The sequence below is a fragment of the Megalops cyprinoides genome, chromosome 18, assembly GCF_013368585.1.
Source record: "Megalops cyprinoides isolate fMegCyp1 chromosome 18, fMegCyp1.pri, whole genome shotgun sequence".
NCBI classification, from domain to species: domain Eukaryota; kingdom Metazoa; phylum Chordata; class Actinopteri; order Elopiformes; family Megalopidae; genus Megalops; species Megalops cyprinoides.
Window position 1 is genome coordinate 18,949,344 of NC_050600.1, and position 25,210 is coordinate 18,974,553.

Sequence of the window (25,210 nt, forward strand, 5' to 3'; positions counted from 1 at the left end):
TTTCTGTACCAGCATATAGAATTTAGTATTGCTGAATGTAGCTGCACTTACATGCCTACATGAGGTTAAAGGAATGAAATGGGCAATTCATTTAAAATGTTGCCTATAGAACATTTAATTGGTAAACACTTTTTCTGTGGCGAGTGTTGCGAGTTCAAGTACTTCTGTATGTTGTTCCTGACCGGCCACCAATGGGAGCTGCAGGTGAGCTTCACGACTCTTACCTCATGATGAGAGCTCTAATACACACCAGCCTTATTTGAAAGCTGCCCTGGTCCCAGCCACAGTCCGCTACCTGTGTGATGGATAGCTTCCAGCTCGTAAAGAAATGAGATGCAAATTGAAAGAGAGTCATTTGGAATAAGTGGGCGAAACCGGTCAGTATTGGTGTGTGACAGTTCAAAGCCGATCTCCTGGCCGGTGGGTGCTGCACAGCCTGCCAGCTGGACCGAGTTAAATCCAGCAAACGATTTTGGACGCAGGATGAACCCAAACGGTCACACACCCCAGGCGCAGAGCATGCGTGACAGCACCACGCAATTCCTTTTCCTCCCTTTCACGTTCGTACTTTGAAATGAATTATATTGTGCAATTTGATCATTTAGAATTGAAGAGATGGTGATCATTAAGCATCCTTTATTTGCATGCATGAACAAAGCCAAAAATTTTGAAAAGTGAACAGCTGGAACGTGAAGTGCCGCACGCTGTCTGAACAGTATCAGCCACAGGGTGGCGCTAGAACAAAGGTGAACAATTTGTTTAGGACATGCGATGAGAAGTTTTAACAGGTTACAACATTAAGTGACATTGCATTGCACACAGATGGAAAAAAAAAATCAGAAATAACTTATGTTTGTGAAATGGTACACATAAAAGTGAATGAATTCCAATTCAAAATGCACTAATAGTGTGAAATTCACATTTAAGCCACTGAGAGCACTTAATGCATACTGCGGTATTACTCTCAGCGTATGAATCCCATGTCACATGGTAGCGGTCATGTAAGGCCATTTCATTGGTGATTTGTCAAAAGGCACTTCATGTTTGACATGCAAGGTGAAGGCTCTTCGCTACAAATAAAATGCATTTCTATATAGAGAATGCATCTGCCATCGCCAAGTATCCTACATCATATTCAAGGATATGTTATACTGTGTACCACAAACTATTTTAACTGCAGATACCTTTAATATCTATAAATAGGTCTGTAAACATACTGGGTCTCTTGAAAGCAACAGCACATACAGTGTCCTCCAGTTATTCATAAACGGAATGTAGAATCCAAATTTACTGTCAAGACAGAGAAATGCTGAACCTCGGGCAAAAGGCCTTTCTGGAGACATGACCATTCAGTCCAAGTGGCAACATGATCGTCCTCCTACATTTCATTACAAAAAGTCCGTGACACACCTCCATTTCGGTCTTTATTTCCGTGATCCTGACTCCCGGGAATCCAAAATAAGAAAACATCCTCCACATGCGCCTGACTGTCTGAGGCCTTTTTGGGGCTGCTCGTGTCAGTAATGCTCCTTTACGAGTCTTGCAGCACCTGGACGTAGTTTTTGGGGATCAAGCCGCGTCTCCCATTCAGTTCCCCAAAGAACCATTCCTCATCTATGGATTCCAGATTTGTGATAATGTCCCCAACCTGTAAGAAAGGCAGTGAGAAACAATGAATAATTCACGTGCGCGTATAGCATGATTTACCCATGTATTAATCTTAATATCACCACCGCTTTCATTGGCAGTCTTGTAATGGGTCTAACTGAGTCAAGGGAAGAGCAAAATGATTTCTAGATCATGACTAATAACAGCATACATTTAACTATACAATTAATGACTTCAATTTCACATTTGATTTGGGATGGAAATACAGGTCATGTCAAATTGAACTGGGAGTTGACAGAGTGTGAGTAATAAGGGCACCATGAGCATATGCAATATATTACAATTTCCCATTTCCCACACTGACTATGAAAGTGGTTATTAGGGGGTGCACCTTGACTGACAGCTCTTCCTCGCACTCGGAGGTGAAGCTGAATAAGGCTCTGGCTCTTCCTCTCCCGTCAGGCACACTGGGGGGCTGCTTCTCCTCCACCTGAGCTGTAGAGAATCGAAGGCACAATCCGTATTATAACACAGCACTCGGCAGACTTTCAACACCAGAGGGCGCCATTTCACGTAAAGTGACATGCAGCCACGTCATTTACCTGTACAGATCTGCACGAAAGCCTTAGGGAAGAGGCCCTCCTTGTCGTTCAGCCTCCCGCAGCACCACTCGGAGTCCACGTGCTCCATGATTAGGATGCGCGCCCCCTGCTGGAAGGAGAGGTCCTCGTCCGTCTGGGCGGTGAAGTCGTAGAGAGCGGTGGCCCACTCCTCCCCTTCAGGCCCTCTCTGAGACCATGCAGGCAGACAAACAGGCTTCAGGACCATGACCACAAGTCCACAGCCACTCTGTGACTAACACAGAGCTATTACTGAAATAACAGCCCATAACAGCCCCAACAACATTACAGTAATTACTGCTGCTGTACATCAGATGTTTGTGCAGTGCTGTACTCTGTAATAAGCACCGGTGACAACACAGCTTATACGTCAAATGTAGTGATTAACTTTTCAGACGGTGGTTATGACATTGTGGAAAGCGTGCCTGACATACAGCTCACACAGTAGGCCCATAAAGAACTCTACCTGACTGGGTTTGGCGTCTTTCTCTTGGTTCGGAGGGGAAGAAGCCGAGCCTGATGGGACGGTGGGACAAAGAGCAGAAACACTGTTAAGAACAGCCCTCAGTTTTCTGAAATCCAGTTAATTTCTTAGAGATACTCAAGTCTAATAGAGGACAACCCATGTTCCTTAGGAATCAGTAGTCAAAACAAAAATCTTGTTTTGTTTTAGCGTAGATCAGACAGTATTAGTACATGTAGCTCAAGACAACATTTTCATTCTCCTCAGGGCTACAAACAGAGCACTTTGTATCAAAACAAAGGAAAATTGCCTCTCTGGGCACATTATTTCATGCTGGCAGATATGCACACAATTCTTACTGAGTAATAAACTTGTGAATATTTACAGATATTTCAAAGAAATTGCAATGTTCAGGAAGAGGGAGTAGATTTCATTTTCCATCTAACATAAGCTCTTCTTCAACTGAAACATCTATTTAAGAGACTTCAAACGTACGACACTATTTTTCCTGAAGCACTTATCAAAAAAGGCCATTCCGACATGGTAGTCACTGGTATCCTACCAGGCAGCTCAGTGTTCTTGTGAACAGGCTGTGGTGGCACCAGCGGGGCTGGCAGGTCCTCCACGACCTCCACGAAGTTGAGGGGGAAGATGCCGCTGCGGCCGTCGATGTCGCCCCGGGCCCACTCCTGGTCCAGGTACTCCTTCAGCCTGATCACGGTGCCCTCAGAGAATGGCAGCTCGTCGCCGTGCTCGTTGTCGAAGTCGAAACGCGCGACACATCTCGGGCCGCTGCAGAGTCACACAGAGCGGAGACACGAGGGCTGACAGTCACTATAAAGGGCTTGGGTTAAGGAGCTGGGCTTGTAACCCAAATATTGGAGGTTTAGCTGCTGGTGGGTGAACTACGGTGGGTGAACCCTTGATAACCCTTGATAAAGGTACTTTATCAGAATTGCTTTGGTAAGTTACTTGAGTAAACAGATATGTAAAAAAGCAAGATAACATGTACCAATGGATAAAAGTATTTGACCAGGTAATGCATATACGGAGGGTGTCAAACATTAGCAGTGCTTCATTTCCATGTAATCAATAATGTAGACCCACCTGATGGGTGCAGCCACTGGACCAGCTTCCTTTTTGAGGGTTGGAGCAGGACTGTTTGACTAACAGAGGGAAGATCAACAGTTACTTTATTATTTACGAAAGCCACGTAACTATGACCCATGTGTATTTTTCCACTCATCGGTAAGCCCCACGGTGTGTTCAAAAGACAGACAGCTTTGCTGCTCACCAGTACTTTAACATGATTGACGGGGAAGATGCCGGAGGAGCCCCTGCAGGTCCCACGGTACCATTCGCCGTCCACCCGCTCCACCATGGACACCGTGTCTCCCGCCCTGAGGGCCAGCTCATCAGGACCCTCTGAAAACCAGAGACAAATGCCAATCCCATGTCTGCCACCAAAGCACTTTACCTGCAGTTACTAATTTCAATCATTGTAACTGCGTCTTTATTTCATTTGATCTCTTTCCATTTCACTCACACCTTATGCATGTGCCTAACACAGAGGAGCCGGAAGTCATACAGGAGACAAGGAGGAGTTAAACAGGACAAATATGGACATAGCAACATGGTCACTCAGGGAGCAGTGGGTGGGTTCTTTTCTGAAGAACTTTTACCCACTCCACAAAAACGAGACAGACAATGAAGCAAGCTATGTACTGAAATTTATTGGGCTTGTGAGTCCCCTTTCTCTTGTTTGCTGGTCATGCCAAACCTAAAACCTAGTGATAATGTTTCCATAACGCACTTCCTTTGGAAAGCGACCCGTTAAGTTAAAGTTATGCTTAATTGAACCATAATATCTAGATTTATATGTACTTGGTCTGTCTGCAGTACCACAGACATGTACACACTGCACAAGATTAAAGAGCATCTAGGGTTGTTCAGGGTTGGACAGTAAAACCATGTTTGGTCGGACTCGGACTCGAGCACTTCTAAAATCAGCTTAATCTTGAATTAACATGTGCTTGGTAACTACATCTAAAGATTTTCACATTCAAACTCGACATTTGAAACTCAGTTCTGAAATTCACAACTGAAATAAGGATTCACAGCTGAGGAAAGCTACTCACTTTTTCAGAGGGAAACCTTAGATGCCCTTTAACAAACATTCCCAGCAAGACAGCAAACCTGCCCCAGTGACCCCCGACTAACTGCTTGCAGGCGACCATGTTAACCCTTTAAAACACGCAATCAGGCACTGTTCCTGCAGCACGGCGCTCTGTGGCGTTAATTACCTGGAGTGAAATCGTGTAGCACCTGCGCCTGCAGCCCACAGCTCTCTCTCTGAGCCTGTTTGGGACCAGGAGCCTGAGAGAGAGAAAACATGATCGCAAAAAGACCCGCAGAGCAACCGCAGGTCTAACAAACACGCACGGCACAGTCACGGCTTAATCAGCTCACATGGAGGTGACAGAATGTTCACTCAGCACACGGGTGGCCAACCTGACCCAGAGCGTGAGCCAGACTTTCCCAGTGCTGTTTGTCAGAGGGCTTTAGTAATACCGTCTAACATTTTTTTTAAACCCGATGAGTATATTACACTGAGAACTATGTTTTACATTTTTTTATATATTCATGTAGTAATTCATACACTTTGTCACTTTTATTTTACACCTGACCTGAGGGGAATGGCTCTTTTACATATGTTGTGCTGGTTATATGCCACTGATAAGATGGCAGAGATAACCTGACCACCCCGTGCCCAACAGGACTCTCATTTGACTACACTGGAACAGCACTGTATGCATTTCATTAGACCTAGCAATAACATAGCTAGCCATAGCATTAATCTGATTCATAATTATGCATTTTTCCCCCTTCTGGCCATCCTTGACTTAGAGAAAGATCTGGAACACTGTAACTGCACCAGTGGGTGAGTGAGAGTCTAACATACACCTCCGTGGCTGTAGGGCGTTACCTGAGGCTCTGAGCTGCTGGCGACATCCACAAGGGGAGCGACGACCTTCACGGGGGGCTTCTGCGGTCGACTTTGGATGTCTACTAACTGACATTCAAGGTTACTGCTCTCCGTTTTCTCAGGAGGCTTAAGGGCCTCGTTTTTCTTCTGGGGGAAAAAAAGAACAAATACCTTTACTCTCCTTCTTTTTTTCTGCAAAACAAGGAAAATGACCTTTGGAAATATCTTTGACTCTCATGTTGGTTGTCCTTGCTTAGTAGGCTCTGAATAGCCTTTAATAAAGCCTTTAATATAGTCTGACACCACCATCTCACCATCTCTACTACACTTAATTACAGCAGAGCGCTGTATTTTTATCCACCTCTACGTCATTACCATTACTCAAATAGCTACACTTTAAGTAAATGATCTACCTGGAAGAGTGCACTCCATGCAGTAAAATTTAGTTTACCATAGACACTCCTGTGCAAGCATTACTGCAGTGGTAATCATTGGTTTCAGTGATAATTCATGCTTCTAGCATTAATCAGCCAGAGTAAGGCGCTTCATGCTTCAGGGCCATTGTAATCTGCCATCTTAATAATCCATTAACTTCCTTACACACAGCAAGCATTTAGAGTACCTCCCACCCAGCTTTAAGTGCACCTCTGAAGCTGGAACTGTGCTGTATAATAGCTAATCAAGGTTTCATTTACACATTACATTACTGTCATTTAGCATTCTTATCCAGAGCAAATTACATACAGCAGTTTACAATTTTATCCATTTATGCAGGCAGATATTTACTGAGGCAAATGTGGGTTAAGTGCCTTGCTCAAGGGTACATCAGCACCCTAGTGGGGAATCGAACTAGCAACCTTTTGGTTACGAGCCCTGCTCCTTGCCACAACACCACACTGATGTCCGTAACAGCTTTATAACAGCAGCAGGACATCTACACAACAGTGTTGGTTATATGTGCGGTTGACCAATACAGGAGCAATGACAGTACTTAGGTTTAAATCGTACTCAGCAGAGCCTTGTACGTGCAGTGTAAGACAAAGGCCCAGGGTGCCTCCAGCAGAGAGCTCTAACCGTATATCTGCCATAGAGGGGGTGTCCTGGGCTGGGCCTGGGAGGGAGGGCGGGTCCTTTTTTCGGGGACCCCTGGCTCTGTGGGCGCTTGGGTCCTGCAGTCTGGGGCGGGGGTGGCCTTGCCGGGGCTCCTTTAGCTGGTGGGGGGCGAGGGGGGAGCACCTTACCCCCACTAGGCCTGAGGGAGAGGAAGAGTATAATGGCAGTAGATATGAATGCCTAAGGAAGGGAACAGTGATACTATCTGCAGCCTGCAGGGAAGTGGGACAGGGGGCCGAGATAAAGGCGTGCCTATGTCAATTATGGATCATAATGGAAGTGCAGAGACTAGATACACTGGACCATATTAGCTAAAAATTTAGTAATTCATCTGGATGAGCTACAGGATTGGCTACAGGATCTTGTTTGAGTATTATTTATCATTTATTTATTCATTTATTATTAAATGAAATCATACTTTTATGTCAGTTTCAGAGACATTTTATACAACATCTCAGACAAGAGATATACTCACCGAGGAGGAAGTGACTTCTCTGGTAAGGAGCTGCCAAGCTTCTCAACGTTAGTGGATTCCTAAAAGAGGAAATGAATTAACAATGGGTTTATCATACTTTTAATGGCTACCCTGATTACACAGAGCCATGTGGTGTGAAAGGGATTGGGGGTTAGCTAATATGCAAAGGGGAAAAAGGGTTTTACTGAAAAACAAAAACCAGTTGTTGGCATTTGTCTTGGAGTTTCCCTCCCCCATCATAATAAATGTGATAGAGCCATTTTCACTGGGTGATAACGGTCCCTTTGTAAACAGGAGAACAGGAAGTTAGAGTAAAGGTCACCAGCATTAGACAGGTAACAGACATTTGTTTGTCCAGTAACACGATCTCTGACAGTGCTGGCTCTCAGGATGGTGTGAAACAGTGATGTGTGTAAGACTGAGTGGTCAAGTGCAGGAAGCACTGAGAGGTGTTTATTCATAGGGACAAAAATCTGATCATGTCACTGGGCTCAGCTGACTCACTCAAGAGTGCTCTCGGGGTGAAAAAAGAGACACTGTGACCCGCAGTGAACTGCATTGCTCCTGTTCTGTTCTCTGTTTAAGAAATAGGGTGTGTTGGTTACAGGCAGGCCCGGGCATGGTGCAAGCTTGGTGGTGGCACTGCCAAATCCACAATTAACCACTTGCATTCCAGACACAGAAATCACTTCTAGAGATTTTGAGCAAAATTAAAAATGTATCTTCTAATCTAACCAACAAAAACCTCTTTGAATGAGAATAATGGGACCGTTAATATTCATAAAATATTATGAAAAAAAAAACAAACACATTACTAAATTGACCTTAGTGGATAAAAATCATCTGACTGAAGCTCTGTAGACCCCACTCCTGATGTAGCATTACCTGTGCTGGGCTCTGGAAGATACTCTTACATTACATTACATTATATTACATTATGGACATTCAGCAGACACTCTTTGCCAGAGTGACTTACATTTTTACATGTGATCAATTTATACAGCTGGATATTTACTGAGACAATTCTGAGTTAAGTCCCTTGCTAAAGGGTACAGTAAAAGTGCCCCAGCAGGGAATTGAACCAGCAACCATTTGGATACAATCTTACCTGTGTTGAGGGCTGAGGTGTGGGTTTGGAGGTCGGGCTGGGCTTCTGGGCAACAGGAGGAGGCAGCCCACCCACTGGCTTCTGCACTGGAAGAGGCGGAACAGGGTCCGCAGAGTCATCCTCACACACTGCAAGACAGGGCATGCCATGAGGACACAGCACTCGTAAGCACAGGATTGCAAGTTCGAGTCCTGGGAGGGCCACTGCTGCTTGCAAAGTTGAATGAACAACTTGTGAACCGCTCCAGCAAATATGCAGTTATATTAATGAATGATACTTCAAATGTAAGCTATGCCAGTTGGCTGAGGAAAGCTTACAAAATGTTACGGATTACAAATCATGTTTCTATTGCCAACATTATAACAGACAAAGTGCTGCAGTATTTCCTTTGGTGAAACATACATATACACACGCACATAAAAATGAAATGTTTTTGGAGCCAATTCATGTCATAAGAATCTCCCCGTTCACTAACTGCTTCTGGTGGGAAAACCTATAATTCAACCGAAACACTGACGAGCTGAAATGGTACGAACGGCTCGTTCTTGTAATAACACATTCTTAAACTCTTAATTCAAAAGCATCTCAGTTAATTAGCTTTGATGTACGACACTAAAGCCCTCTTGTTTTGCATTTGAGACAGCTGAGCCGCACACACTTCCCAGCGGAGACTGATCAAAGGCCTCGTACGGATTAGGGAGCCCAGACACTCACATTTGCCAGTTCTGCTCGGAACTCGGATCACCGTCGGCTTCTGAGGAACGCTCGGCCGATCCGGGTTGCTGCCGCGTTTGGCCGGAACATCGTCTAAGGAAACAAATCCAAAACAAAAAACCAAACTGGTTACAGCTGGGACTTACTCTTACTGTGCTGTGAGCCACAAGAACGCCATATAAGACTAGTGGCAGCTATTGCTTATGAATTAGTTTAGCTTCATTTAGCAGCCAGTGATTTCAGCTGTTATGTGAAGCAGTGGAACTCACTCACCTGATGCAGTTTTTTTGCTCTCACAGTCTGGGGTTATCGCCGGGGGCGGGGCGGCTGGGGTTTGGCTGTTGAGGTCGATCAGGTTGGCTGAGGGTTTGGCCGGCACTGGGGGGGCGGGGAGGACAACGGCACTGCCCTCGTCCCGGACAGTGGGGTTTTTGGCCCGCACAGCTATGGAGGGTCGCGGTGGGCGCTGGCGTGTTACCGGCGCATCCTTGTTATCACTTTCTGCAGCAGACTTTTTGGGGAGGAGGGGCCTCGGGGCGGGGGTAGGGGCACAGTTAACCTCTTTATGGTTGTTCGTTTCGGGCCTTGGCCCCGAAGCCGGGCCCTTCTCCCAGAAGCCCTTGTTTGAAGGCCGTGGGGCAAGGGACGGTTTGGCGGGGACCGACGGCTTTGTGGCCACCGCTGGAGGCCTGGGGGGTTGAGCGCGAGGGCGTGGTTCGGGCCTCTTAGGGGGGTCCTCGTCCCCGCTGCCAGAGCTGGCCTGCTTCTCGAAGGCCTGGATCTTTGTACGCAGGGTGCTCATGCTGTCCTCTTCACTTTGGTCGCTGTTGTCGCTCTGATAGCTGCGGTCGCTCTGATCGTCGCAGTCGCTCTGATCGCTCCGGTTGCTCTGCTCGTTCGGGTCGCTCGGACCGATCGGACTACTCAGAAAACACTGGTCGTCCGAGCCGAAAACCTCCAGGAGCTCCTGCAGATACTTACTGGAGGAACCCTCCCCAGGGCTCTGGATCACCTGAGCGCTCTCTCCATCGTCTCTCAACCTGACCAGAGTCTGAACCTTGACCTCTCTGGTGAGGGGCTGCGCGTGGGGCCTGGAGCGGGGGCGTGGTCTCGGGCGTCTGGGATCTTCCTGGGACGGACAGGCAGCTGTAGGTTTTGAATCGGGGGATGGAGTGGACTCCGCAGTCCGGCCGGGGGGAAAATCTAAGGAGATGAGGGAGGGTTCAGAGAGGCCTGTTTGCAGATCAGGCCCAGATGTTAAGGGGCTGGCCAGGAATTTGCAGCTGGTATCAAGTGGGCTATTTATGGCTTCAGCTGTGCAACTGTTTGTCTCTGTGAGCTCCTTAGCGGGGAAAACTGGGGACTCTCCCAGATCCAGGAGACAATCCACTGTACTTGCTGCTGATTCACTTGGCAGTGGTTTGGAAGGAAAGGCCGGCCTTGGTGGCTTGGGGGGTCTTTTGGCTAAAATTAAAGAAAGAGCATAAAAACAAATCAACATTCAAACGCAGCAGTCACCTGAAGATGCATCTGGCAGAATTTTTGGAATGAATAAGACAAAAAACACACTCTAGAGAGCAATTTAAAGCAAAACATGGTTTTCCCCTCTTTGCAGCCCAAAACCGCCACAGCTCACCGACAGATCCTTTTTTGTCACTGCCCTGTGAAGTTACACTGCGGTGTGAGGTGGGCGTCTCGGGCGGGGATGGGAATTCTGTCTGCGTGGCGATGGTGGTGGTGGAGCGTCTGGGGGTGGCGGCTGGCGGGGGGCCCTGCTCCTGTGTCTTCTCTCTGATCACCTGGTCATAGGAGGGCGGCGGCTACATCGAGAGAAAAGGAAAACTGTTACTCTGTGACAGGCTCCGGGATCCATCCAATCCACTCTGCCAGTAGACCGATCAGTACAGCCAGTAGTGGTATGGGAGGGTCAGGGTTACCTGAGCAACAGCAGGGATGCTCCCTCCCCAGATGTGTTCAGATGGAGGCGGGGGAGGCGGAAATCCCCCAGAAGCCCCTGGGAACCAAGCATTTGTTGCCAGCGGTTCTGCTGACAAGATGGTTATCTCCGGCCTCCTGCAAAACAAGCCAACACTTTTGAGCATGCTCAGCTGACTGTGATACCCTATAACAGAGGCCAAAGTGTAATTGCTTGCATTTACAATTACAAAACACACTGTTGAGCAACTAAAATATTTTCAGAGGTTCCTTATAAACCATTTACTTATGCCAAGTGACGTACATTCGCCATACTAAAGACGGAAAAACATCACGCAAGTGACAGACATTACATCCAGATGGATTCCAGGAAGTAGCTAGTTAGCTTGCTAATTAAACAGCATGCTAATGCCAACTATAATAAAATTGGCTTTATAAATACCATTTGCTTATTCTAATATATTGAATTGCACTGATAAAAATTAGTGACATTCAGTGTGCCCTCTAATCATGATTAGATCATGATTGGATAATTGATGACATACATTAAAATGTCATACATGATAACAGAGCCAGTGTCGTCAATCTTAAAAGCAAAACAGTGCAATGCAGAAATGCACACACGTCTGATTTTTTCCAAAAATGAACAGATTTTGTTTGTAATTTTGTGAAAATTCACATTTTCTAGTATGTTATGCATAAGCAATGTGCTCACCTTCTGTCTCTTTGATTATCGCTTTGGGAATTTGATCTTGTTGAGGCTGCAAGACAAATGCATTTTCTTTTAATTCCAAAGGAACTCATTTAACTGCATTTTAGTGCAGTTTCAATGAGGTGTATATTTACTTAATCAGATTGCAAAACAAGTTATTTAACGGGATTAAATCCCGATTAAAATAAAATCCAGATTAAATCAACCAGCAATTAGATTACACTGATTTACTATAAATAGACCCCAGATACAGTAATCAGGGATTACAACACTGTTAGTTGAACACTAACCCTACACAAGTCACAAGTAGCAATTTTGAGAACACTCTTTTTGTAATAAGTTTAATGTCAGCTTATTACATCAGCTATTTGATAACCATGTATTTCTGCAAGTCATCGTCCTTGCATACTGTAGCTCATACTTACAAACGAAATGCAATTAAACGCTACAATATCCAACAGATTTGTTATGGAAAATAAATGAAAAATAAATGAGCGAAAAACTCACTTCTCTTGATGGCAGCTCTTATAGAAGAAAGAGGTCCTTGACTGAAAGAAAAGGAAAAGGGGAAAAAATGACCACTGCATTTTTACACAGGATTTCCAGGGAAAATAATTGTAGGTTCTATTCCAAGGAGGAAAAAAAAATCTGCTCCTGCAGTCAATGATGAAATGTCCCCAGATAAACTTGTAGGGAGTGCCTTTTCAATTCAGCAAAACAGAATAACACCAACAAGGAAACGAGAGAGTCAGAATGAAATATGTGACCAATGAGCTCATTTTCTGGCGATAAAAAGTGATCATAAGGGCTCACATTAGATGGAAACAGCAACATTGAGCACACATTTGTAACACTGGTTTCCCCCCCCTTTTCTAGAGTGGTAGAGTTTTAAAGATTAAACTGAACCAAAATGCTACCAATTTAGGTTGGATGTTCAGTAATATTTTAACACGTGGGAGTTTATGGGCAAGCAAATCAGAAAACATTCCAGATAAAATAAAATCTGTAGTATCTGCACCATACAGCAGCCTCCTAAGTTTTATCAATAACTTTCAACTTGAATTTGAGCTTCAGTGATTACCATCATTTCTCCAGACCCAGTGCAAGCTCTGAAGACCATAAGCTGTATACACGGTACATTTTCATGACATTTTATAACTGTATTTATAGCTACAATAGGCTTAAATAAACTATAAAGCCTGTAATCCCATAGTTTTCTGGTGCTACACACTGTAAAAGTTCATGACAATACATATCCACTCACTAGATTGTTTGTATGCACTATTTTCTTGTTAAAACTACATTCTTGTTAGATGTAACAAACATCTGGTAATTGAGCCTAAACCACAAACACAGACACTAAGCACTTGCAGCCATTGACCCATTGAAACACACAATGCTGTTTGCCCATCGTCACCGACAGCCTAAAATATTAATGAATCTACTGATGCAGTCTCCAAACCCTTCCACGCCCCACCTCCTTAGAATAACACGAGCAACAGCCAATCAGAACCAACAGTGGTTCATGCTCAAGCACCTGGGCTAGGCTGTACTGCCTACAGGAGGAAAAGTCTATCACTGGCCTAATCCAGTGACTCTCTTTATAGCTGTTCTGATTGGCTAAAAATGACAATGTTCACCAATCACAGCTGCTCTCATGACTGTCTCTGCAACAGTCCTACATCCTTGTAGGAGTGTTCACATGACAACAGAACCACATCATTGTTTTCTTTTTAAGGCCTGGTTAAAAATGGGTCTCACCCCGCTCTAAGCCCACCAGGCCCAGAGGAACTATTTGATTGGCAACACATGACAGCACTGACTTCTCAGAGAGAACCAGAAGTAATTTAAAGCTCCACTTAGACACTTGGTGAATTATAGAGGGTGGGTTGACTGCTGATGCCTCTTCACAGACATTCCAGTTCCCCTCAGATACACTTTGAGGTTTTTACACTTGTATGTGCTTTATGTCACAGAGATTCATTCAGCCTTCAATACACCCATCACCTCACCCCCAGACTCCCTGCAGACTGTAGAAAAACACCCCAGGGCAGTGCTGCTGAGGTCACTGAAGGACTGTTCCAAAACCCAAATAAATGATGCACTAACGAGAACTCTTTTTTCACTGAACTTTCATACGCTGCGCATTACATTACAACTTACCCTCTTCATGTCACTCGACACAGATGTTAATACCAAACTGCCAAACAACTCCAGCAAACAGATGGGACTAATTATCTGTTCGAACAGCCATTCCAAGGAATTTCTTTTGTTTAAAGGAATCCGTCATATTGGTGAAAGGGCAAGAGCTGCTTCCTTAACACACAAAATGTCTGAGCGAAAACAGCAAAGTTTGAATAAAATAAGTTTCAGGGAGCACTAACTTCTTATTCAATAAACTGTCTCGGGCATCTGTGTATTAATGGCGCTGATGTCTTTGTTCTACTCGTAACAAGCGAAACAAAACTCGCATCGAAACAATTTTATAGCCCATTAATCCACATAAAAAAGCAACTATTAAACCTAATCTGTTACGTTTAATGCTCTGGGTGCATTTCTGAAATTATGGACAACGCTTAGCTCTAGCACGCATAAAGCCAATGCGCTCAAATTCCACAAAATGATGCAACAAAGGCACAGTATTTTTCTAATCTCAAAAGTTCTTTCCAAATTCACTGGACTCACTGCAGACAAAAAAAAAAAAAAAAGCAAAATCTGATCAGGCGCCTACCTTTTTCCCCCCTTTGCGTTAAATGAACAAACTGACAGAAACAAATCCGCTTCAGGCTGCAGTTCTCATCACCGCCCTGCGCGCCAGCTCTCTGACTCAACGGCTCGCGAACTCGGCCGCAGGACTCCAGACGCAGTCACACACTCCTGATTACGGTGTCACGGACAGACCACGGAATTCTCAAACATTCGCAGAACCCTGACGTGGCCGAACGCCCCTCTCCGTTGAAAAAGCTGGAGCCTTCTAACTCGTTACTACAAATGCACGGAGGATCCCCTGGCCTCTTTTAAAGGGGAAGGAGGGGGGCTCTTTAAAGGAGAGCAGCCGCTGAACTACCCTGACACCGTGTCCACATCTACAAAAGAAGGGAACTCTCTGCAAGAGAGAGAAAAACAAATAAAAACCACTTGCTGATTTGGCTGAACAGACTTCCTGACTGTGCTGTGCTGGGGCTGACGTCTTCCCCCCGTCTCTCACTGCCAGTGGACGGCCCAGCTGAATAGTTGGTGCGCTGTGTCACTGGAAGAAAATAGTCACAGCGCCCCGCAGCACCTCCAGATGCGGAACATCTGGAAAAGCGCTGCCACTCGGCTCTCTCTCCCGTGTAAGGAGCTTTGTCAGAGTCGTCCGACAGGAGCCACCATCCACCGGATCACATACGGGCAGGAAATCCATCAGCCGCAGAGCAAGCTGCCAGTGTGTCTGAACTGACCCGGCATCACGGAAAGAGCGCCGTGTCCCTTTAAGAAAGCAGATGTTTTTTTCCACAAACTGCACTAATCTGGTACACAGAGGTTTCTAAAACAGCATCAACCACAATTTTAAATAAACCAACCGACTGTGCGCTCGGAAAGTGGAGCTCAACATACGAGCAGAGCTCAATGCAAGGATACAGAAAAGGACCGGGTTTATTGTGCAATTGTCTTGACAGACAGGTGCAAAGAGTGGCGAAAATGTGCAATTTAATGTTCCCTTTACAAAGGTCATCTGCTCTTTATTCCACGTGTAATACATCAAAAACAGGCAAACGGGACAGCCTCACAGGCAAGACCTCTGTACAGAATAAAGGCTGGGTTTCTCAGACAATTCCTGTCATGGGTGTCACATGAGGTGAGGAGACCTGTGTCCTGCTCAGCTCACAGTGAAGACAAGGAGAAAAGCTTCTCTCTGGTCCCTCAATCAGCGCTCCCTAGGGCCTCAAAGCAAACAGGACAAGAGCGCGCTCGTGCACCACCCATTCAAGAGGTCATGGCCTCGCTCTACAGCGGCCTCCAGGGAGATTTAATGTCCAATCACTCCACAAGCTGCAGGAGCGGAGAGGTCCAGAGAGGAGCTCACTAGAGTACCACACCAGCCCCGGCACTCGGCCTCAGACAGCCCCAGGGCTGGTGCGAATGCAGCTGGGCTCCATTGTCCACCCCCCCCCCCCCCCCCCCCCCATTGCCCTGGATTAGCTACATCTCTATCAGCTTTATACTGCACTGCATTTGGTCTCAGGGGCACAAAGCACTGTTGAGAAGTGTTTGTTCTGTTAAAGTGGCTGTGCGTTACTGCCCGGGTTTCGCCTGCTGTGGCAGGAGCTTCACGGTATCAGAGCTCCTGGTAGAGCGGTGCTGAGGAACTGATCGTGCAGAGGTCGCGAGGTCTTACCTGGACTGCCGATGCTCCGGCTTGTTCCTCTCAGAGCGATCTGTGGAGAGAGGGGAAAGGCCATGAGATATCTGCCCTTTTGTCTTAGAAACCTTTCAGACTATTACTCTGTATTTCTGCAGTGGAAATTAGGCTTCAAATGTAATACCCTGCAGACACAATTCACCTACTTTGGCAAAACCAGACTGGTTATGGCCCCCGGGCCAAAAGTAACACTTTCAATTCCAGTATCTAGAAACCTATTATAAACCCTGGCTTGGTGCTATTCCGATTGGTTCATAAGCATAAAACAAGGAATCCAAGTTGAAAAGGTATTAATGCGGGACCACAGAGTCTGGATTTGAGCTTAATATGTTACTCTTTCGCCAGTGCAAAATGTATGAATCTTAACTGAAGTAGTAACTGAAGTAACTGTGCACAGACTGTCCAGCCACACTACTGTGCATTCACATCTATGAGCTTACACTGAAGTACTCACAGTGAAAGCAGTATGGCACTGTAGACAGGGAACACAATGTGTATACAAAAGGCTGTACGCTCAGATTATAAGCATGTTATATACTAGGCCAAGATAATTAACTCAGACTGCTTAAGTAAATATCCAGCTACACAAATAGATAGGGAAGTCTGGATAAGGGTATTTGCACAGTAAATGAAGAATATAAACAGCTCCAAATGCTTAGTTCATGATGAACATTAATAAATGAAAAGATATGGTTAGGGGTTGACTATGTGTGTCTTATGATTTCTAAATAAAGCAAGTCTCTACTTGTTTCACAATTATGGCCAGTGCTTGATCAGCTGGTTTAGATTTGCAAGTTGGGACAACCAACTAGCTATATACTGATGACTCATTTCATGTGAAATTCCTTTTTCTGGGGGGTGGTGGGATGAGTTAGAGGAGGAGGTACAATGGACAGAAAGAGTGACATCATTATTAGAATCCTTCCTATGATGAAGCTTTGGGTCTTGATGCAGCTGTACAGTTCAATACATTAAATTTTACTGAAATAGTGAGTCGTGTTTGAGTTATATTCCAGTGGGGCTCTAGGCCAAATGTCTCCGGGTGCTCAACGTAATTTTATACTCACTGAATAAATGCAAAATAAAGGTGTCTGCCAAGATAATAATAATAATGACACAGCAATTACAAATTGGCCATCTGGAGACACATCCTCTAACCTAGTCACGTTGAATATGGATAACCTTGACTATAATTTGACTCTTTTGGCAAGAAATCCTTCAGGTACAGTTTCCGTGGATATCTTTCTCAGTCTGGACATGGACATATACATACTGGATGAGTCATACTGGATACACCCTGATCTCTGCAGCGGTAAAAATCAGTACGCCCGATGTTGTTATACTACCCTGCAATACGTAAGCACACACACGCACACACGCACACAGGACCAAATATAAACAGGAGCATTTTCTAGATTACCCTACCTTCAGTTCAATGAACAGCCTCATTTTCCAGACACATCTATATTGTGTGGAGTCTGTAGACCATGAAACATACTTTAGATACATACTGTATTATACTCAGACAAGCTGACAGTACAATGGCCTACACTGAAAACATTTGTTGTTCGTTTCTTTGCTCATTGGATGATCCTGTCCAGAGTGACTTAGATTTTGCATATTGACGCACATTTTGCATATTATTAATATATCGGTTTACCCAGGGTATTGACTGGAGAAACTCAGGTTCACCACCTCTCTCAAGGGTACCACAGAAATGCCCAAAGCAGGATTTGAACCCCTCTGATTCTGAAAGCAGGTCCATTAGGGCCTGGCACAGAACGTACAGGTAGGCCCTGGTGCGGCAGATTTCCTACGGCCTGTGCTGACACGACTCCTCCTGTCTGTAAGCACATTCCTCTGCTTTGAAATTAGCTTCGCCCCAGTGAGGGGAAAATCTGAGGAATGTTTACCGATCTGCTCCGCTGACAAGCCAGATCGGAGAGCTGCACATTAACGCTAGTCCCCTTCCAGTGCCACGCCTTTACGGGCTATACCACTGGCTGTTAATGGTTCTACCTTTTGCTTCCGTCTGCGAACACTTATCTTGAGAACAGAGAGGGGGGAAGACAACAATTACACTTCCCCAACAAATTACATTTCCCTCACCGGCTGTGTGAGACATTTCACACTTTCAGTTTATGCACTCACATTCAGTGCAGTAAAATGAATTTAAAATTGAACCTTTTAATGAAAACTCTGAATACTTTGAACATGCCTGTCTGATGTTAATATGCATTCTGCACATACAGCTGGAATGGGCTTGTTTCAAACTTGCTGGAACACTGTGTTGTATCAAAAGATTTAAACTATGAAGATAGTTACCTCATGTACTTAATGTTACTTAAATGCTAAGAAACCCAGGTCAAATTTCCACTTAATACTTGTTATTAGCTTTGCCAAACAGTGAGAGGAAAAAAACTGACGTCCAAAAAACCACATTCTCTCAGCAGTTTCACCCTTAACAAAAGCCTCCCATAGGACATGACTGTGTAAACGTTTAAGGGCAGAGACCATGAACATTGCATTCTTTCTTCTTGGATACTAGTCAATTAGGGTTTGTTCCAAGTGTTTGTTCTGGGGAATAAATGCACTCAAGAACATCCCCAGTGAAGAGGATGAAGGTTACACAGACAAGACAAAACGCAAGCAAGCTTCCTTCCTGCATCCTCAGTTATTTTCGCAAAAGACACGGCTGTCTCATTGCGATTGTGCCTTTATCTGGGAGGGCACGGTAACTGCTTGTTGCTCTAAGCTCAGGGCTGGGGGCGGTGGGTGTCTGACTCCCTGAGGAGTGGTGGGAAAGACTCTGCCTGGCCGTGACCTCTGCGCTGGAGAGCCTTGTGTGACTGACTGCTGCAAATCACCCCCAGTAGACTTGGCACAAAGCCGCCGCGCCACTCTCTCGCGCACCACCAGAAAGCAACAATACTGAGCCTGCTACGCTCACACACTAGCTCTCTCACTACACGCTCGTTATCATGGTCTTTCTCTCTCATGTATACACACACTACCCCCACCATCCTCACATTACCCCCTCTCTCTAACATTCTCTCTCTCTCTCTATCCATCTATCTCCCACACACACACACACACACACACACACACACACACGTGCTTTCACACTTTCTCTCTCCCTCTCTCTAAGAAGGACTGGAGGTTGCTATGTTCTCCTGTCACTCAACCTGACACTACAGACTGCAAACCTACATGCCTGCCACAATCCAAAACAGCAGAAACCATGAGAGGGAGAGGGAGAGGGAGAGGGAGAGAGAGAGGCACAGCTGTCTGTGGGTCTGCCGTATCCAGGCTTTAAAACGGCTTCCTTCGATGGCTTGCACACGACTTGTTTCTCACATTCAGTTTATTTACACAGAGAAACCTCAACTTCCCAAAGTTTAATGCCTCCAGAAATCTCATACCCCAGTGAGGCCAAGTGATTCTGCGGGCAACTTCAACAGCTGTGAGGGTTTAGGAACTAAATTCAGTTTTCCATCTCTGTGAGAGAAGGGCTTTAACTGGCTATCCCCTACTCAGATCTTACCTAGCCATCTGGTAGTACACTGTGCTGCTACATTACCCAAAAAAGTGTAAGTAAACAGTAAAATTCCTGGAAAAAAATATTGTTTTTTTGTAAAAATGTCCAAACATGGAAAAAGGAAGCAGTTTGACAGATGACACAAATGAGATGCTGTTCATTTCCTCTTCAGTCATAATAATAATACAACTCAAACAGCCTCATGAATACCTTTACTTTACTGTCATTTACTGCCAGTAAATTACAGTAAAGAAAGAATATGTGGTTTGGTTCCATAGGTCTAAACAAGATTAACTGAATAGAAGGAAGTTCTTAAGAAGTAGCACATATATTCAGAACTACTTGGCAAAACTCACATGAAAAATCTCAAATTAGTCTGTGCTCAGTACAACCTGTCCACTTGGTATAGACCACTGTGGGTTTGCTCAATATTTAATAAAGTGATTTAAAATCTTTTTTGTTCTGATCCAATTACTGTAGTGCAAAACATTAATAAGTTTAATATTAAACCAATTCATACCCTAACATTTACAATGATCCTGTACATGGACCCTCAAGTGGCACAGTCAGCGAAGGTGCTCGTTCTGTGTACAGATCGAGCCTGGGTTTGAGCCCAGCTGGGTCATCCACTGATAATGACTGGAAGCCTACAGAAGTGGAACGAATTGGCATCAGAGCAGGGGGAGGTATGTCTGCAGGGCTGCTTCGTCCCATTGTTCTCAGGCAACCTGCGATTCAAGAGGTGCCTATGAGTCATTCGGATCACGTCAGTCGAGACATGCCTGTCCTCCAAAGTGTATGCTCCACTGGGGTGCACCATGGGACTTGTAATATGAAAAATAATGGTTGATGTCCAAGGGTATCAGAGGACTGCATTTGCTACGAAGGACTCCTTTGCTAGTGCAGAGGATGTCACAGTGTGACCTAAAGGGCAAAACAGCCTATCCCTTACTATACTTCCCTGAGGAAGTAAATACAACCATATGGTGAAATAAATGCAGAAGGTAAAGCTTAATTTGGATCAAAGCTAGATAATACTACATAAAGATCTTTTAAATACTCAATACTGATGTATGCTGACATAACCATCAGATTCTGTAAGACTGAAGTGGAGAGTTGAAACAAAGGAATTCCACTGTTGTAACTGAAGCATATGCCAGCTTGCTTTTTGTGACTGAGAAAGCTTCTTTGCTACATCACAAAGCTCACCTCCTGATTTTACACGGGTAAAGGATAAGTTCATATATTCTGCCAAACTCATGTCTGGACTTGCGTCAGAGCAAGCTTTGTTTCAACAATGATGTAGATCTGAGCTCACGAGGAGCACAAATCCACTTCTTAAGAGGAAAAAAAAAACAAGCCTTTTTGTAATTCACATTTCACTGGCAGAATGGAAAAGAATGCTTTAATGTTCACAAGGGCTAAATTCAGCATGCTTTACTCCAGGAGATGAAATCAAGCACATTATCAGTGCACGACATGGGTTTCAATAAGAACATACAAGAGCTCTCTATTTTACAAAACCTGACTGTTCCACAGATGTTCCATATGGATCCCGCCAATCTACTCCACTGCATTAAAAACACATGTTATATGGCTTCCATGTTTGGAAGAACTTAATCACTGATAACAATTTCAACAACCAATGAACTGAACAGACCACTGAATAGACTTAAGATGTATGTCTTCTGTAACATTTCAGAATCAGTGAAAATCTTTAAAATGGGAGTCAGTCATAATCCTAAACTGGGAACTGCTTCCACACTTCTGTCAGCTCATTATGTCATTAAAAAACAGATCTGACAATGCAGCAATTCAGTTATATTACCAATATACCTGCCTGCAAGGGTATACTGGAAATAGGTTTGCTTTAAGTCATAGCTCCAAAGAACTTGAGTTTCATCCAGTGCTTGAGAGAAAAAAAGCTGGGCTCAGACTTTCAAATATTCACTCCTGACAATGACACATTGATATCAAATCGTTCAAAAAACACATCCCTACAAGATTCAACGTTGAGGAATCCACCACTGCAATACAATTATTCAGTTATTATTATTCATCAATACCACCTAGCATACTAAATATTAGAAAAATTAAACAAAAATAAATATATAAAATGCTACCATTTGCAAACTATTAGCAATTTAGAACTCAGCCCAGTTCCTAAGCATGAGACAGTTAATTTAATTTATGCTTAGTGTACATGAGGTCAAAGAGCAAAGTCCTCATACAGTGGCATATATCACTGACACCCTGAAATTTGATTCCTGATTCTGTGCGATAGCAAAGTCAGGTAGTGTGTCAGAATAACTCACTTCCTATTTTCACACATCATAAAGTTTCAACATTCACACTGTCATGCCGTTACAGGTGAATGCAGAGTTTCACGCTTTCCCAGGAAAGCTGTGACTACAATTCCCACTAAGACATTTGTTTCCAAACAGCTGTTACTATGATTTAACATGTGAGCTCAAACAATTGGCCAAACTACATTTTCAATCATACGCCCAGCATTTTCCTTCATATTCTGCGCATTACTCACTTGCTTATGGCAAAGTGAGGCTACATCTCTCTCCCTCTGTGTGTGTGTGTGTGTGTGTGCGTGTGCATGTGTGTGTGCGTGTGCATCTCTGTCCAACTGGCTGTGCTCAGGAACATTCCCCCAAGTGTTTATCGCCATCAAAATCAAGATTTTTAAAAACCTTCATCTATTCCACAGAAATCCAAACAAATCACACAATCAGTGTTAAATGTGTAAACCTGATGATTTATTATGGTCCCTGAATAAAAATCCAGATTCATCAAGTTGGACACACCAAAAAATGGCATATTTAAAAGCAGTATGATAACACTTTATTTTGGGAAATACTATTTGCATAGCCATGCCAATCTTCAGGTGTCTGATGAGAAGAGGACCTGCAAGCCTCTATACTGTGATAGATGTTACTGCATTACTGTTGAGCTGGCAAGCAGTTTGAGGACATCAAATGGATTACACTGCAGTCACCAATAATGACGTCACACTCCAAGTACTACATGTTCAGCAAAGAAGATCACCAAGGGTCTTTATCGAAAAGGAGACACTTTCCACTTTATTCAGGATAGTCTCAGAAGTACAAGTCTCATGTTTCAACACCTGTTGAGTCTTCATCAAGCAGGGGACATTTACCATCACTACTGTTTTGTTTTTTTTAAAACTTACTCTGAAATACTCTTTTGAGCTACTGCGTTAATGTTGCGTCCTTATCAGAAATAAGCCCCTTGCTTAGTCCTTGTTGACAGTTCGCTTTAGACTTGTGTCGCAATGTTTCAATGAGTGCAGCATAAATTTAAGACCTTCTTTGTGTACTGAATTCAAAATACCAAACTAATGTTGAACAACCTCCTTCATTGCTGAGGACAACAGAATGTTTAACATTCCATTTGAAATTACATCACAGATCCACACAAATAAGTAAGCTGCTATGGCCTCTTAATATTGTTAGATAACAGCTGTTTGGGTGAAACAGTATCTCTTTCTTTCAAAATCTATGCACATGGCAAAAGCTACAATAGCTTCAGGGCAGGAATGCCTAATAAATCAAACAAAACATACGGTGCAGTAAGGACCAACTCACCTGCAACAACTATATAACCCTACTGATATGGTTTGTGTGCCACTCTCAAGACATTAAACTAAATAATTTCAGACCTTCGACCCTGTATCATTTCCTGTGAACAACACGTTATAATCCCCCTCCCTAACCAGTTAACCTGTAACTACTATGCTACTGTCACTCTTGGCTGGCTACTCACAAAGGTTAGTTTCGATACACCAATGACTCACTACGCTAGGAGTTTTACGTAGGATTGTAGTAATGGCATTGAATAAGTAATTATCTTGATGCCCATTTACTGTGTTGCTGGCTGTTTAAAATGCCTATGCTGGAGTGGCTACTGTGATACTTGGCTGTTTAATATGCACTGCAGTGATACCTATGGATAAGTGTGTCTGCCAAACCAACAACACGCAAGTAAAGCAAACAAGTGCTGAACTAAAGTTTAGTAAAATTTAAAAAGGTGTGTTAACAACCTAAGAAAAGTCATTACTTTAAAACATACAGTTTTCATATTTTCTAACTCAGCCCTAACTGGCGCAACTGAGCGACCCATGATTTCGACATGCATTATTTTTACTGTACCTGCGGCTGGGTTCGACTGCCTCAGGTTCCGCCTGACGCCGGGGTCCCGCAACTCGCGCAACTCTTCCTCCTCTTCATCAATCCTGGCTTCAGCCATCAGGGAAGGAGAAAAAGCACGGTGGAAGGTCTTTTTAAGGGAAAAGTCCAAAACGCGGCTAACAGCCCCCCTCTCACTTTCGTTCCCAATTGCCGTGGAAACGCTTTGCATGCAGAAGTGCCCCCAAGTTGGTTAAAGTACAACTCCGCATAACTTATCAGCTAGCTGTGTCTGTAACTTCACATGCGAGTAATCCACTTAATTAGCAAGAAAAATAACTCCAGCGTTAAAAAATACAAGGCTGTAGCTGGCTAGCTAACTACCTTACAGCGGGTTCCCAAACATCCCGACGTCTACAGGAAGCGCAGTCCGAGCCGCATAACAAATGAAGGTGGTGCCAAGAGTGTGCACGGCGATGAGCTCACAGACCAAAACAAAAGTTTTCCATTGGCCTGTTGAGAACCATTGAAGGATCCTCCGCGCGAAAGCAACAGCAATTACGTGTTAACTCGAAATTAACTGATAATTGTCTCACAAACATTACACGGTCTGCAGAGGAGGGTCAAAGTTATTTGTTTGTTTAGCCTACTTCCCAGCTGGCTAACTCCATTTATTTCCGACTCCGGGGTGTATAGAGTAACCGCAACTGTACTTCCCCTTGCACGCACGGTTGTTGCTAAAGTTGATTTTAAAAATCTGAATGTACCAGGTGTTTCCACTTTATGCCACCTGTAAACTATATGTCCTAAGATGTATGACCAAGAATGTAGATGTACAGCCACGAATGTAGCGTTTGGGTCTGTTACATGCTGTAACTTGATGTGTAATATGAAGTAATAATAGACGATGGAGAATTGAATAAAGTATCCTAATAAAATAATAATAACAATCCCATTAATATTTGAAAACAAATACATTTATACCAAGTGTTCCACTACCTCTACACTGCAGCGTCTACGTGTTATTTTGTAAACAATGTCACCCAGTTATTCTTGATTCTCACTACTGATGGCAAAACATTATAATCTTTTACGTTAACTTATACACTGCTAGAAATTCCCCTGTCTGTACTGTAAACTGGTGACTACCTCTTGAAATTCTTGGCATCATTACTGTTGTGTATAGCAATAGGTGTTCAGTCTGTGTCTTTGGTCCCAAGGTCATTCGAAGCGCTGTGTTATGCTTCTTCACACTGAAATTTGCTTCGATGGCAGCTAAATCCAAAAATGCATCCTTGTATAAGCGGCCATGTTGTCTAGACTGATATGTACAGCACAAGAAAGACATTTTACATATATATATTTACATATATAAT

General features: G+C 44.0%; 1 protein-coding gene across 2 annotated transcripts; it reads right to left on the reverse strand.

Moving 5' to 3' along the window:
* Positions 1–687: 687 nt before the first annotated feature.
* Positions 688–24,261, reverse strand: LOC118792896 (SH3 domain-containing protein 19-like). 2 transcript variants are annotated; one of them, XM_036550735.1, is made up of 20 exons: positions 23,859–24,261; positions 16,116–16,155; positions 12,242–12,282; positions 11,738–11,783; positions 11,025–11,160; positions 10,724–10,907; positions 9,361–10,551; positions 9,088–9,180; positions 8,374–8,501; positions 7,266–7,324; positions 6,752–6,929; positions 5,678–5,821; positions 4,995–5,067; positions 3,986–4,116; positions 3,799–3,857; positions 3,254–3,483; positions 2,695–2,744; positions 2,211–2,397; positions 2,000–2,103; positions 688–1,648 (listed from the first exon to the last, which is right to left on the reverse strand). In XM_036550735.1, exons 1-20 carry the CDS (start codon positions 24,064–24,066, stop codon positions 1,532–1,534), a joined length of 3,399 nt encoding a protein of 1,132 aa, XP_036406628.1. In that variant the 5' UTR covers positions 24,067–24,261; the 3' UTR covers positions 688–1,531. The 2 variants fall into 2 exon arrangements, with proteins under 2 accessions (XP_036406628.1, XP_036406627.1); XM_036550734.1 differs by having other exon boundaries at positions 5,678–5,824.
* Between the last annotated feature and the right edge of the window lie 949 nt (positions 24,262–25,210).